Source organism: Homalodisca vitripennis, chromosome 1 (assembly GCF_021130785.1).
Source record: "Homalodisca vitripennis isolate AUS2020 chromosome 1, UT_GWSS_2.1, whole genome shotgun sequence".
Taxonomy (NCBI): Eukaryota; Metazoa; Arthropoda; class Insecta; order Hemiptera; family Cicadellidae; genus Homalodisca; species Homalodisca vitripennis.
Window position 1 is genome coordinate 75801833 of NC_060207.1, and position 13159 is coordinate 75814991.

At 30.5% G+C, this 13159-nt stretch overlaps 1 protein-coding gene across 2 annotated transcripts; it reads right to left on the reverse strand.

Moving 5' to 3' along the window:
- Nucleotides 1-1459: 1459 nt before the first annotated feature.
- On the reverse strand, nucleotides 1460-8798 carry LOC124364920 (adhesive plaque matrix protein 2-like). Of its 2 annotated transcripts, none has more exons than XM_046820732.1 (4): nucleotides 8647-8798; nucleotides 5615-5743; nucleotides 3818-3946; nucleotides 1460-1618 (listed from the first exon to the last, which is right to left on the reverse strand). In XM_046820732.1, the coding sequence occupies exons 1-4, from the start codon at nucleotides 8696-8698 to the stop codon at nucleotides 1554-1556; spliced, it is 375 nt and encodes a 124-aa protein (XP_046676688.1). In that variant the 5' UTR covers nucleotides 8699-8798; the 3' UTR covers nucleotides 1460-1553. The 2 variants fall into 2 exon arrangements, with proteins under 2 accessions (XP_046676688.1, XP_046676698.1); XM_046820742.1 differs by having other exon boundaries at nucleotides 5615-5740; nucleotides 8647-8791.
- Between the last annotated feature and the right edge of the window lie 4361 nt (nucleotides 8799-13159).

Consider the following 13159-nt stretch of genomic DNA (forward strand, 5'->3'; position numbering starts at 1 on the left):
CAAATTAAATTAAATGGGAATTTAGGAACTTGTCCTTTTGATCTGTGCAATATAAAACTTGTTGGTGCAGTGAGCACATGTATATAAAATTGTATGTAAAAATACTAAAAGAGTTTTGTGGTTGTAACAGATGTTTCAGCAATATTTATTTGATTTATTAAATCTCTAACACTGAAGAATTTTTAAGTGTCTAACACTGAAGAATAATATTTTAAAGTAAAGTAAAGAAAATTAGTAACAAAATAAAAACTGAATTTTGAAGATAAATTAAAGTGAAGAATTGCCAGATCAGATTAGAGTGCGAATGTTTGAATTTTGAAAATTGAATAAAAGACAAGCTGTAAGAACTTTGTACATTTTGGAAGTGAAGAATATTTTACAAGTTTGAATTTAAAAGTCATCAAGAAGTTTTATTTTTATTTTTATTCCAGTTATTATTTTTAAGAAGAAGTTTTATTTTAGTTTGAACTTTATTTATTTCAGAAGATTTTCTTTTATTTTTAAACCTTCACAAAAGTTTTAAATCTCAAAGCTAACCCCTCATGTGCCAGTAAAACGGTACAAATGTCTTAACTTTGTTATTTATTGGGAAACTTTTATAATTCTTTTTTATTTTGTGCAAAAATATGTATATTAGCATATTGAATACTACTAAAATCCTTCAAAGATAAGAAACATAAAAGAATCTTACTTCGATTTCTTGTTGTAAAAGTTTTAGAGTTGACGATCAAAGAAGTATTCAAAACATCCTGCACTCAATGAAACCAAGCCACAAAATAGAGCATTTTATGTTCAACATATCTAGACATTTTTACTCCAAAAATAAAATTATAACTTTTTTGTTTTAAAAAAATTGACAGTGGCCATATTGGTTGTTAACTGTAATTGTTGCTACTAACAGTATGGTAGTAAATTTTGTATTGTTAGTGCATTTTTTAAACATCTGGTAAACCAGAAGTTGGCACTTAATGCATGTTTTTAAAGCATTCGGTAAACCGGACATTGGCATTTTATACATTTATTTAGAATGTTTGATTGCCTGTATGTTGGCACTGAAAAGGTTAAATAATCTGGCTTAATAATTAAACAAAAACTTCCAAATTAGGAAAATTAAATAATAACTCACAAGACGTACAAATAAATAAAAAATATTTTTTTCCTCATTCGTTGAAGACCATGACATATATCAACGTCATAATTGATATACGTATGTATATATGTGATGTTTTCATGTGTGTATTATTCTTCAATACACATGTTGATATTTAACTGGGTATAATTAAAATAACTTTATGTATATAATTCCTATTATAATTGCTTAAAAATCTATTATTTACAAAATATTTATTTTTTTATATGAATAAAACAAATTCTATTGAATAAACAAAAATTATTGATACTTGTTAAATATTTTCACATTATATTCTATGAATAGGTAATAATAAAACTCATTACTGCATTAGATTTCAAAATTCTTATAAGTTAAAAGAATTATAGGTCTGTTGAAAGTACAGTGTTTATTTCTTAGTTAAGTAGGAATTATTGATCAGTCTTCAAATGACGATACATTCAAATGGCACAGGGTGGTTTAACATTGATTTTCCAGGCCTGGGACATGCTGTGGACAGAACATGAAAATATGAACATAAATTTACACTACAAAATTTAAATATTAAAATTATTACAAAGCCAAAACACTGTAGAAGTACCGTAGTAGTCATTAAGGCAAGTACAAACAGTGTTCAGTAGGGAAAATCAAAAAACATTTTTAGCAATAGATCTTTAAAATATCTTAACACAGAAAAATAGAACAAAAGAAATTGTTATCCTATAAGAAATTTTATGCATTTCTAGTAGCATTTAGGGGTATTTTGTGTTCAGGCCTACAGAAAATGGATAAATATGATGATATAACATTTTTAGTGTATATATTAAAGATTACCGACGTAATTACATTAAAAAAAATTAAGTCAGTGTTTTTTAAAGGCCACTGTTAATGGCCAGTCCCCACTCCTAGACTACAAGTGTCAGTTGACTTGTCTTCTCGGATCGGATGGCCACTGAGAGTGGCCAAATCACCATTTACCGCTACTCTGTGACCATTGCGCCTGCCAGCTCTCACTACCGTAGCTCGGAATTGTTTTGTTTCATTACAGCTACAATAGAGACATGGAAATAGCTTAAAAGACGAATGTGAAATAATTATTTCAAATATGTTTGTTTTTTAACACGTTAAATAATGTTTTACAAGTACAAATGTTAATGAAATCAATGTTTATCAAATTGACAGATATTTAACTGTTGGAAAAACAAATATTGTAATTTCCTTCGGTTACGATCTTGTTCAAAACTTTCCCAATACACAGACCAGGCCATAGATCTCTTACAAAAGTACATTGTTCCTTTTCTATCCCCAACTCTCCTGTCACTGCATACAGAACAGTCCTTTGATTTATTAACTCCTAGGGGATATACAATGTGCAACTTTCAATTCTGTCTTTCATCATCTATTAGATCTGAAGGCCTGACTCGTTTCTTCAAATGCTTAACATTTCCTACTAATTCTTTAATAAGCTATATTCTGAATCATTTTTGTCTTATTTTCCCCTGTCCTTCATTTATATCGTACAACAAATAAACCTTTACAATTGCTACCTCAAGCAGCATAAAAAAAAAAATAAATATGCATACTTTCTAATTTAAAAATTTTCTAATAAATCCATATGAAGAAATGGGTAAGCTACATCAACCCCCCCCCCCCACCCCTACTCTGGTTATATTTGCATATGTGAATTTGTTACTTCTTCTACATTACCTCCTTTTGTCATACGTCTCACAGTTTTTTCCACTGTTGTTATCTAATGTTGTTAACAATGAAACATCGTTTAGTACTCCCCCCCCCCCCAAAGCAAGAAATGTTAGTAGTTGAGTTTATCTCCTAAACTGGCTAGGATGGTTCTCGAAGAGAGAGCAATGCTCTCGATCTTCATCTGAGAGCACTGTACTTAAAGTAGTTACTAAAACATTCCTGGTAAAGAAGACTGTTAAAGACGACAACTTGTCTATCTCTTCATGAAGAAATCTTACTTGTTATTTTTCCTAAATGATTTTATTTCACCTTTTATGAAGTTAATTTTAGAAACTACATTTTTATTTTTCCTTGTAGTTTTATTTCTGACCTAACTTGTTCAGGCAAACTCACTTGAGTTTTCATGATTGTCTCTGTTATATGTACTTTCATATCAAGTAGTGCATTAGCTCAATTTATATTCATATAAAATCTCTCACAGAATACATATAATCCCTCAATATTTTCATATGATTACAAAACAAAAATTTGAGTTTTCCGATTTACACTACGTTAAAAAACTGCTAACACAGTTGAAATCTTGAAATATTACAGCACTATGAGGACCCATCTTTAGTCAAAAAATATTAAACCAAAGGACTAAAGATGGCACTCCACATCAAGAGCAAAATAGTTTAAGATTTTTATTGTTTTGGCAATTTTTTAACATGTTGTGTACCCAAAAACATGATAAATATGACTCTGGACGTATAAGTCTAAAAATTAACAAAAGCCCAAACTACACTAATTTAAAATAGGTTACTTTATATTAATCACACTGAATTAAGGAATTTTTTTTAAATTTGCATACCAAATATTTGTTTACAACATACCTTATTTAGCTGTTTTGCTTTTTTATAATGTATAGGGCTTAATGTACCGTGGAATTTCAACTTCAATATATCCATCAATGTAAATTTAGTAGTTTAGATATTCATTTATAACCAAAAACAGAAAAGTAAATTATACCATTTTGACAGCGATTGCCATAAAAGCCTGTTCCCTCGCACCGACACTTGTAGCCGGGTGCAAGAGTTGTCTGACTACAGGATCCGTTGTTGAGACAGGGACTGCGTTGGCAGACATCACCTCTCCTTCCTGATAATCAGAGATTGCTTATTATTCTTAGTATATAATTATAACAAGATAAGTATTAAATTTCCTGTGCTAATGTCAACATAATTGCCTTCATATAACGCCAATAAATCCTGCTGCCTAGAATAGGACTTATAAAATAATATAACATGTTTACGAATAAAAATGTATGTTGAATACACATTTAATGAATATAGAAGTGTACGATTCTTTGTAATTAAACTTTTAACTGTCTTTTATCCCTTTTGTATTTTTGTTGTTGTTGTATTACATGTCAATCTATTAATTTCAAGGTAGGAGAACCCCACACCATGTGTCATGTAACAGGCTTTGTTGAGGTTGCATGCAAAATTTCAAGTCTATAGCTCATTTCATTCATGTCCTGTGGGCAGACAGACAGAAAAGAAATGTTTACATCTCCCTGGCACATAAAAGAAAAATTGTGCCATGCTACTGAGTTTCAATGAAAGCAAAATCCCATAGATGGACATGCATCATCTTAGAACTCACTCTTGTCTATTCAGAAATGGTTTCATGCAAAATTTGAAATCTACAATTGATAATATCTTTCTCGAGATATTTTTCAGATAGTTAGGCTACATGTATTAATATATTACATTTGAATCTGTTATGGATGTATTGAGTTTGTTTTCAAATTTGTTTATTCTGTGATTTTCTTGTTACTAAATAGTTATTCGTAATTCCAATATAAAAATATTCATGAACACTCAGCCAAATCCCATGGAATGAGTGGCATTCATCATCATCACACTCAATACTTCCTATAAGAAATTAAGTGTAATTCAAAGTTTATAGGTCAGTTCTTTCTCAAGATATCGTGCGGGCAGACAAACAGAAATGAAATTCTTCCAGCCTTTAGAGTGATAGCCTTTGCTAATGCTCAGCCAATAAGAGGCTTCTTCTTTATGTTTTAAATAAACATTTTTGTTTCAAGTTCAAACAGAGAGTGTACATTTATAATACCTTAAAATTTTCTGTGGTGATATTTTTATCACATCATCTTTGCTACCCAAAGTTATAATAGCAATATTTTTTATTTCTACTACTAGGCGCTATGGACTTTAGCCAAAGTATTAAAAGAGTTTAATGTAGTTTTTTTTTTAATTTGTGTATTTAAAACGTTTTGTTTCTTGGATTAGTCTGATTATCATTCATTCATGCAAATGTCCAGTAAAACAAATTTTTATTAGTAGAAATAAATGAATTGATACAATGGAGTATCAAAGGAACCGACAGATCATAAAAAAGGACTTACCGACTAATCCAACAAAGTAAGTTCATAATGTGTGTCGGTAAGTAACTGTTAAATTAATGTTATATGATTGTGTTCAGTTTGTTTGCACATGTTTTTATTATGTTTTTTCTCTTTACATCATGGTTACTACAAGACCAATATAAAACTGTTAGAATACTTACAATCGAGAGGATGTACTGTCTTTAAGAAGAAAGGTGAGAAACAGTGCCAAGTCATTTTGCTTAGGACCACTAAAACTACCTTGAACACACAAAGTTTCGTTAACTTTAGGGATATTAAAAATATTCCATGTAATTTTGGCTGTTTTAGAGATCTTGAACCTTAAAAATTATGTGTTAACTAAATGTTTCAAGTATATTTAATCATCACATTTTCATATAGTAAGTTATATGTACCTCTAAGAGCAGTTCTGCATTCCTCCTTGTTGGCGTAGACATAGTCAGCGATGCAGCCACTACCACAGAGACACTGACCCTGCTGTATCCTGCATCCTTGCCTCTCCTCACATCCTGGACCAGCCACTGCTGCACGTTATACACAGTTCACTTTCAGCACTTCATTGGAGTGTCATCAGTTTGATTTGTGAGCAACTGGGCTCACTGGAGTGTGAATCATGGATTCTGTTTGGCACAGACAGAGTTTGGTCTGTTTCTTTGTCCTGATTGTCACATTTTGAATAAAAACTTCAAATTATTTTGTAATTTTCAAGTTGTCATCTTGTATTTTTTAATGCAATTCTATTATATTTTAATCATTATTGTGAAATAAATTTTAAATTGTCAAATATGTTTCACTCCGTTATATTCATTTACTAAGACCAAAACTCATACAGGGCAGAAACAAAATGGAGTGAAGTTCAGATTCTGCTGTGCTGTTTTAAAACAGTTCTGGAATAAGTTCAAACTGGAGAAATAATTTTACCAGGTGCCATGTCATACGTTTTATTGCATTTAATACTGATTAAAACATTAGTGGTGAAACTGTAAAGAATATATTTATTTCTTTTTGATATCATTACAGCATAAATTGGAGTTAAACAATTACTCTTTACAATGAATTGCAAGTAAATGTTAAATTAATTAAAGTATTCCTTACTTACTAAGTACTTACTTCCACATCACTTCTTAGAATCATCATTATATGGACTAAACTCTAGACTAAATCTTTTCAACAGTTAGTATAAGTAAACAAAAAAATATTTGGAAATAATGATAAGTTATAGAATGGGGTAAAAATTAATATTTTTTTTATAAAGATAGAGTTGGCAGGAGGGAGGATAATGGCACCCACCAAAATCGCCCGCTTTAGAAATTTAGTTAACATCAGCTCAACAGTGTATAACTGTAGTTGCAGAATAGAACATCATTCTAGATGAGTGTGGAACACAGGTTATTTGGTTCAGAGGAAACGTTCAATTGACTCTTTAATTGACTTTGATAAATCAGAAAGTTTGAGGTCATTGAATTACAGTCTTGAAACATAATACTCATCAATAATACGGTAATGTGAGGAGTCGTTCAAACAACTAGATAAACATATCACAAAATTATATTTTCTCTATACAGCCAAAAGTGTATGTAAAAGGAAGTAAAATTGTTACTGAAATTTATAAATCCTATGGGTGTGTCATCAAACATGCTTAACCACTGTCATGTCATAATTTTACTGAAAGTTGATGTAGCTTATCAAGTATACACATAGTCAGCTAATACTAAGATTTTTTTTATTTTACATTTTTTTAGCTAAAGGCGGAACTTTTTGTTGAAAATTCAGTATTCTTGGAAACGGCCTTACATTTTTAACATATTTTGTAGTTCATCAGATGTTTAATCAAATTATGCAAATTGCATATCCCTCAATTTTAAGTTCAAAATATTATGTACTTTGCAAATATTTTTTGAACTGGAACCACAATAAGGCTCACAAGGATGATCAATATTAATAAAATCCGGGCCAATTTATGATCATTCATCCAGCTAAAGTTTCTATTTTTAATATTGAAGGTTTTTAAATCTGTAATTCTCGATTTTTGCCAAAAAATGTTTTTATTAAAAAATTAGCCTTAATTTATTTTAGAGTCCTCACGATTGTGGAACAGTTTTTGTTATTAATTGTAGCATATTAATAGGAACTGAATTTATGGCGGCCATCCTAGAATTTTCAAAACTATCAGGAACCGTGAAAAAATACAACATACAATGTGTAGTTACAAAAAAGAAAGGAGATATGTGCAGTATTTGTTATTAGTTATTAAATATTATATATAACTGGGAATAAACATTTTGTAAATATGTGTTTGACTTGAAAATTACAGACTTAAAAGTAACTTTTTTCATGGTTGAAATATTAACCTCTTTTATAAAATAGGTCATGTGACACTTATTTACAACTATACTTTCAAATTATTTGATAAACTAAATTTTTATAATTTGATTTCAATAATTTATTGATGAAAGAAATTGAACTAGTGCAACTAAGACTTGCTACATCCACACCAGAATAAAATTTATAGATTCTTTATCCAATGCAATGCTACGTGTAAAATTTGCGTAATCAATGTATAAAAAACTGTCTGATATTTAGGTTAACTTTCCACTGTAATGTATTCAAAAACTCGGCAACAAAAATTATGTCTCTGTACTAACTATTTATCTCCCGTAAGTCAAGGAAAGAGTAACCATATTTTTCACACGAGGTTATACAAATTCAGCTGTGATGTTTTAAAGAACAATACATTTTGTTCCAAAGAACCTACCTATTTACAGTTATAATTTATGAGATGTTAAACAAATTGGAATAATTGTGTGATATAGAGAAATTATTGTTACAATAGAAGTCAGAGCTATCAAGATTAACTGTATACGGTACATATTCTTTAAATTTAAATCAATGCCTCCTAATAAATAAAGAACAAATAATGGATAATTACGACACTTTAAGCAACAAAGCCGTTTTAATAAAACTGGTAAAACGATATCTCTTCAATAATTTGTTCACAAGAATTATGTTAATTAAGATAGCCTACATAGTTACACACTTGTGTACAAATAAGTGATCCAACTTTTGTACTAAAAAATTGATCTCGTCAAAGAATATATTAATCAGTTTTTATTTTCACTTTTCATTTTGTCTCTATTCACCTGAGAAGTTGTACAGAGATTTTTCAATAATTTGTTTATACAAAAAGGAGCTCATGTAATGTTTTATACCAGCAGCAACGTCCTGTTAGCCTGAATATTATTAGGTTATCGTAGTAAACAAAGATAGCCTCTGACAGAGATAGTGAATGTAGAGCACAACTAGCACTTACTCTCATTAAAATTAACAAAAACCTATATTGCGTAGCATTGTTATTAATAGAAGTCAGAGCTATGTTATAATTATTATATTGTTGAAAACAACAAGAAAGGCAGTACTAAGAGCATACCGGATGCGAGAAGTAGTGCCAGAGCCAGGGAGAAAACGCAGCCCCAATGCATGATGCGTCCGGAGCACACACTACAGCAAGTAAGCACTGCAGAGGAGTGGTGGATGCAATCAACAAAACCGTCGTCTATCTCATACTGTATCCTTCCGTTCTGTCAAGGTCGCCGACCCGACCCGACTGCGCTCCCTCCCTCTCGTCTGTCTTTCTGATCTCATCACCACATGCTGACTTTTCTAATAAATTAGTCAGTTTACACATGGTGCACACTCTTGTTTCTTACTGCTTCTATACCACTCCCAGTGAACAACACTTCACTATTACAATATTCATAAATATTGAATTATATGTTTTTACGAATTCTAACTTACCCCGCTTATCACTTACTGTTTGTATTTGTAAAACGAGATAAGTATTGTTTTGATACGAAACATAATCTTGCACAGTTTAATGATTAGTTTAACTTGAGTCATAATATGAAACATATGATGAATTAATTCATTTTGTAAATGTCTTAAGTTGCCGGACCCCGGATGGGGCGTAAACATAATAAACAATTGGATTGATATCTAACTCAAGGGGTTTTTGTTTAAGAGACTAAATATATCAAATCATATTTTACCGGGAAAGGTCAACCTCGTCTTTCTTTAAATATTATGTAGCATATGAAAGATACAAAATGTTTTGAAAATATGGACAAAAAAATCGAGAACCAAATAGTAGTCTATTGTAAAAAGAATTTATAACTCGGAAACTTTGCAGAAATACATTAACTTCTTCTACAGTTATATTATGCCCTCGATACCTATCTACTTAATAAAAGTAAACGAAGATACATATCCTAATATACTATTTTTAGATTGATAACGTCAACTAAAATAAATAAATAAATAAATATATATATATATATATATATATATATATATAATTTCAATAAAGTCAGTTGGCAGGTATTTGGTCTTCCGATCATATGTTAGTTTGGTTATTTAAACACATATGTGAAAGAAACGGCCAAATACAAAATACATTGAATCGTAAAAAGTCAAAAAAGTGAGGGCTCTGTGGTGTAATGGTAGCACATTGACCCGGTTCGAGAGAGATCCGGGTTCGAGTCCCGGCGGAGCAAGTACTTTTTGTGATTCAATGTTTATTGAAATTAAATTAGGCTATTGCCACCTATACAAATTTACTGATATATATATATATATATATATATATATATATATATATATATATATATACTCTCTGGTCTTATGAGTGCCATTCATTTCTACATTCATAAACACTTTTGTAATAAAAAAAGTAGATTTGAACTAAATATTCAAACTTCGCTCTTACGACGTTATTTTTTATGGTAGTACTATCAGAGATGTCTGAGTTTAAAGGTACTATGAATACGCTTCCAAACGCTTTATTTGTTTGATATTTATATTAGCTATTTATACAAAAACTTGTAATGTTATGTATTCATCGTTTATCGATTAATACTCTAAAAGTATACGCTTTAGAATAAAAACTAAAAATCGTCTAATATGCGTATTCATCACACCTGCAAAATGGGAAATCTTCCATAGTTTATGCCTAAAAATAAAGTATTTAAGTGTTTGGAGTTGAACATTGTTCTTATGGGATAAACTAAAAGTTGTTTATGAACAACTAGCTCTTAAGAGTAAACATTACCACTACCTACTCTGTTTTAGTTTCCAAATAACAAGATTCGGCGCTATAGCCCGTCCGCCGTGCGCTGAATAGATACATCTATTGTTGGGCCATAGGCGGTTCACGAGGTCGGAACATCGTTATTTCACAAACTTTACAGCAGAATCAATAGGGTTTGAGAGTTAAAAAGAATTCCATGACCAATTACGGCTCAGTTTGCTTTTAATAACCAGTCAGGTAATGTGACTGTGCTCCGGACGACGAGAGCGTGCCAATTGAGATAGGTAATAAAACAGTTTTACTTTTGAAATGTGTAGGCGATCGAGACAATGTAGTGCATTTCAAAAATGTATGTCTCTGTCATTTTAAATATGTTATGCTTAAATATTTACAAAATAATAATTTATAGATGATAGTAATCTATCTACTAAATATATTTATTGCAAATTTGTTTTGTTGCAAAAACGAGGTTTAGACAGCACTGGACTCTACATCTACTCTTCCCAACCTGCAAAAACAAATCTGAGCGAAAAGTTATTGTCCCGCCCAATCTCTCCACAAAGAAGACAAAAACCAGTTTCAGTAAGCAAAACCTCCTCCTGGTATGGCTTTAGAATTTTTTTTTAAAAGCTACTACTAACCGAAAATAACAGATTGGAAGTAGATATAATGGCCGGAAGTAGACGCTTTTTGACTGAAGTAGACTTTCCAGACCAACATGTGAATATATTTTTTTGAACAGAGAAACAATGGAAAAGTTAAAGATCACCGGGAGAAGATTGCAGGGGCCGGAAGTAGACACTTTTTGACTGAAGTAGACTTTCCAGACCAACATGTGAATATATTTTCTTGATCAGAGAAACAATGGAAAAGTTAAAGAGCACCGAGAGAAGATGCAGGGGCCAGAAGTAGACACTTTTTGACTAAAGTGGACTTGTAATGTTGAAGATAGAGCTTGTATTGGCTACTGTTAACTTATTTATATTTAAACACATAAACCAATATTTAAAACTTTTATTTTTGTGAGGCCTTTTGTAGTTGAGTAGAAAGTTCTAGTTTCCACTGTTAATTGGCTTTTACATTTATATATAATTCACTTCAGCATTATTAAATCAAATCATCATTAATGAAATTTCCGTTTAAAAACCAAAAATAATAAATATAAATTTATTTAGGTATGATAATTTAAATTTGTGTCCATTACTTCCACCCTGGATAATGGAACCTTCAGAAGGTTATATAATTCAGAATCCCACCCAACTTTAAACATTTTGATAACAGTTCTACTTCAAACAAAAATATATGTTCCAATCTAAAAGTAATGCAAACTTAAATTATCACGCCTAAATTAATTTATATTTATTATTTTTGGTTTTTAAGTGGAAAATTCATTAATAATGAATGATTTGATTTAATAATGCTAAAGTTATAGATATAATTTAATTTTGTAATAACATTGTATTATTTAGACAGCTGGGAGTATCTCCTGAGCCCTCCCTCTCCCCCTGAAGTGAACAGGGTTTGTGTTCGTTCTAATTTGTCTGGAGGTCTTTAAATAGTTGAATTCTATGTCATAACCAAATTAATATAAGCATTTAATTTATTTTTAATTGTAATAAGGAGGAGGTCGGATTCCCTTCTTCCAATTATGTATACATATCCCTGATATAAAATAAACTGTGTGTTTGTAAAGCTGGGCTGTTTAAATAAAATTTAGAATTGATGTTTAGATTGCCTGGTTAAACACCAGACAAACATTCATTTCTTACATTAAGGTTTTAATGGGTTTTTAAGAAGTATCAACACATTCATTGACAATAATTATTCTTGTATTTTTTCACATTCACTGTCTGTTGAATGGAAACATGGTACACATGTAATCCCATTAGTAGAGTTCAAAAATCATAATAAATCTTATTTTTAACCTAATAAAATGCACCTTTTGTAAATAAATGGAAAAAACTGGCATAAAATCTTTCTTATACATTACCATAAAACAGTATAGAACCTTTTTGGCTATATACTAAAACTTATTAAAAAAGAAGGGAATCCGACCTCCTCCTTATTACAATTAAAAATAAATTAAATGCTTATATTAATTTGGTTATGACATAGAATTCAACTATTTAAAGACCTCCAGACAAATTAGAACGAACACAAACCCTGTTCACTTCAGGGGGAGAGGGAGGGCTCAGGAGATACTCCCAGCTGTCTAAATAATACAATGTTATTACAAAATTAAATTATATCTATAACTTTAGCATTATTAAATCAAATCATTCATTATTAATGAATTTTCCACTTAAAAACCAAAAATAATAAATATAAATTAATTTAGGCGTGATAATTTAAGTTTGCATTACTTTTAGATTGGAACATATATTTTTGTTTGAAGTAGAACTGTTATCAAAATGTTTAAAGTTGGGTGGGATTCTGAATTATATAACCTTCTGAAGGTTCTATTATCCAGGGTGGAAGTAATGGACACAAATTTAAATTATCACACCTAAATAAATTTATATTTATTATTTTTGGTTTTTAAATGGAAATTTCATTAATAATGATTTGATTTAATAATGCTGAAGTGAATTATATATAAATGTAAAAGCCAATTAACAGTGGAAACTAGAACTTTCTACTCAACTCGGTACAAAATGGCAGCTCATTGAAATTAATTAAGTTAAAAGCGGATGGATCCTGCTCAACCTTCAATGGACAAAGGTAGAAAAATAGAACTTAGAACACCCCTCTAGGAAACAAAAGCAAACCATTTCCCCAAAATGGGTTCTTTGGAAAAATTGTGAGCCTTGATCCTTCCTAGAAAGGTGTTCCGAGTTCCATTCCTCCATCTTTATCC

What these genes read in the sequence shown, in the direction of transcription:
- LOC124364920 (XM_046820732.1), bottom strand. Translation starts at nt 8,698, where the DNA reads ATGCATTGGGGCTGCGTTTTCTCCCTGGCTCTGGCACTACTTCTCGCA. An exon ending in ATGCAGAACTGCTCTTAGAG is followed by an intron (nt 3,947 to 5,614) that starts GTACATATAACT and finishes TCTGATTATCAG; the next exon opens with GAAGGAGAGGTGATGTCTGC. An exon ending in TGGCAATCGCTGTCAAAATG is followed by an intron (nt 1,619 to 3,817) that starts GTATAATTTACT and finishes TTCTGTCCACAG; the next exon opens with CATGTCCCAGGCCTGGAAAA.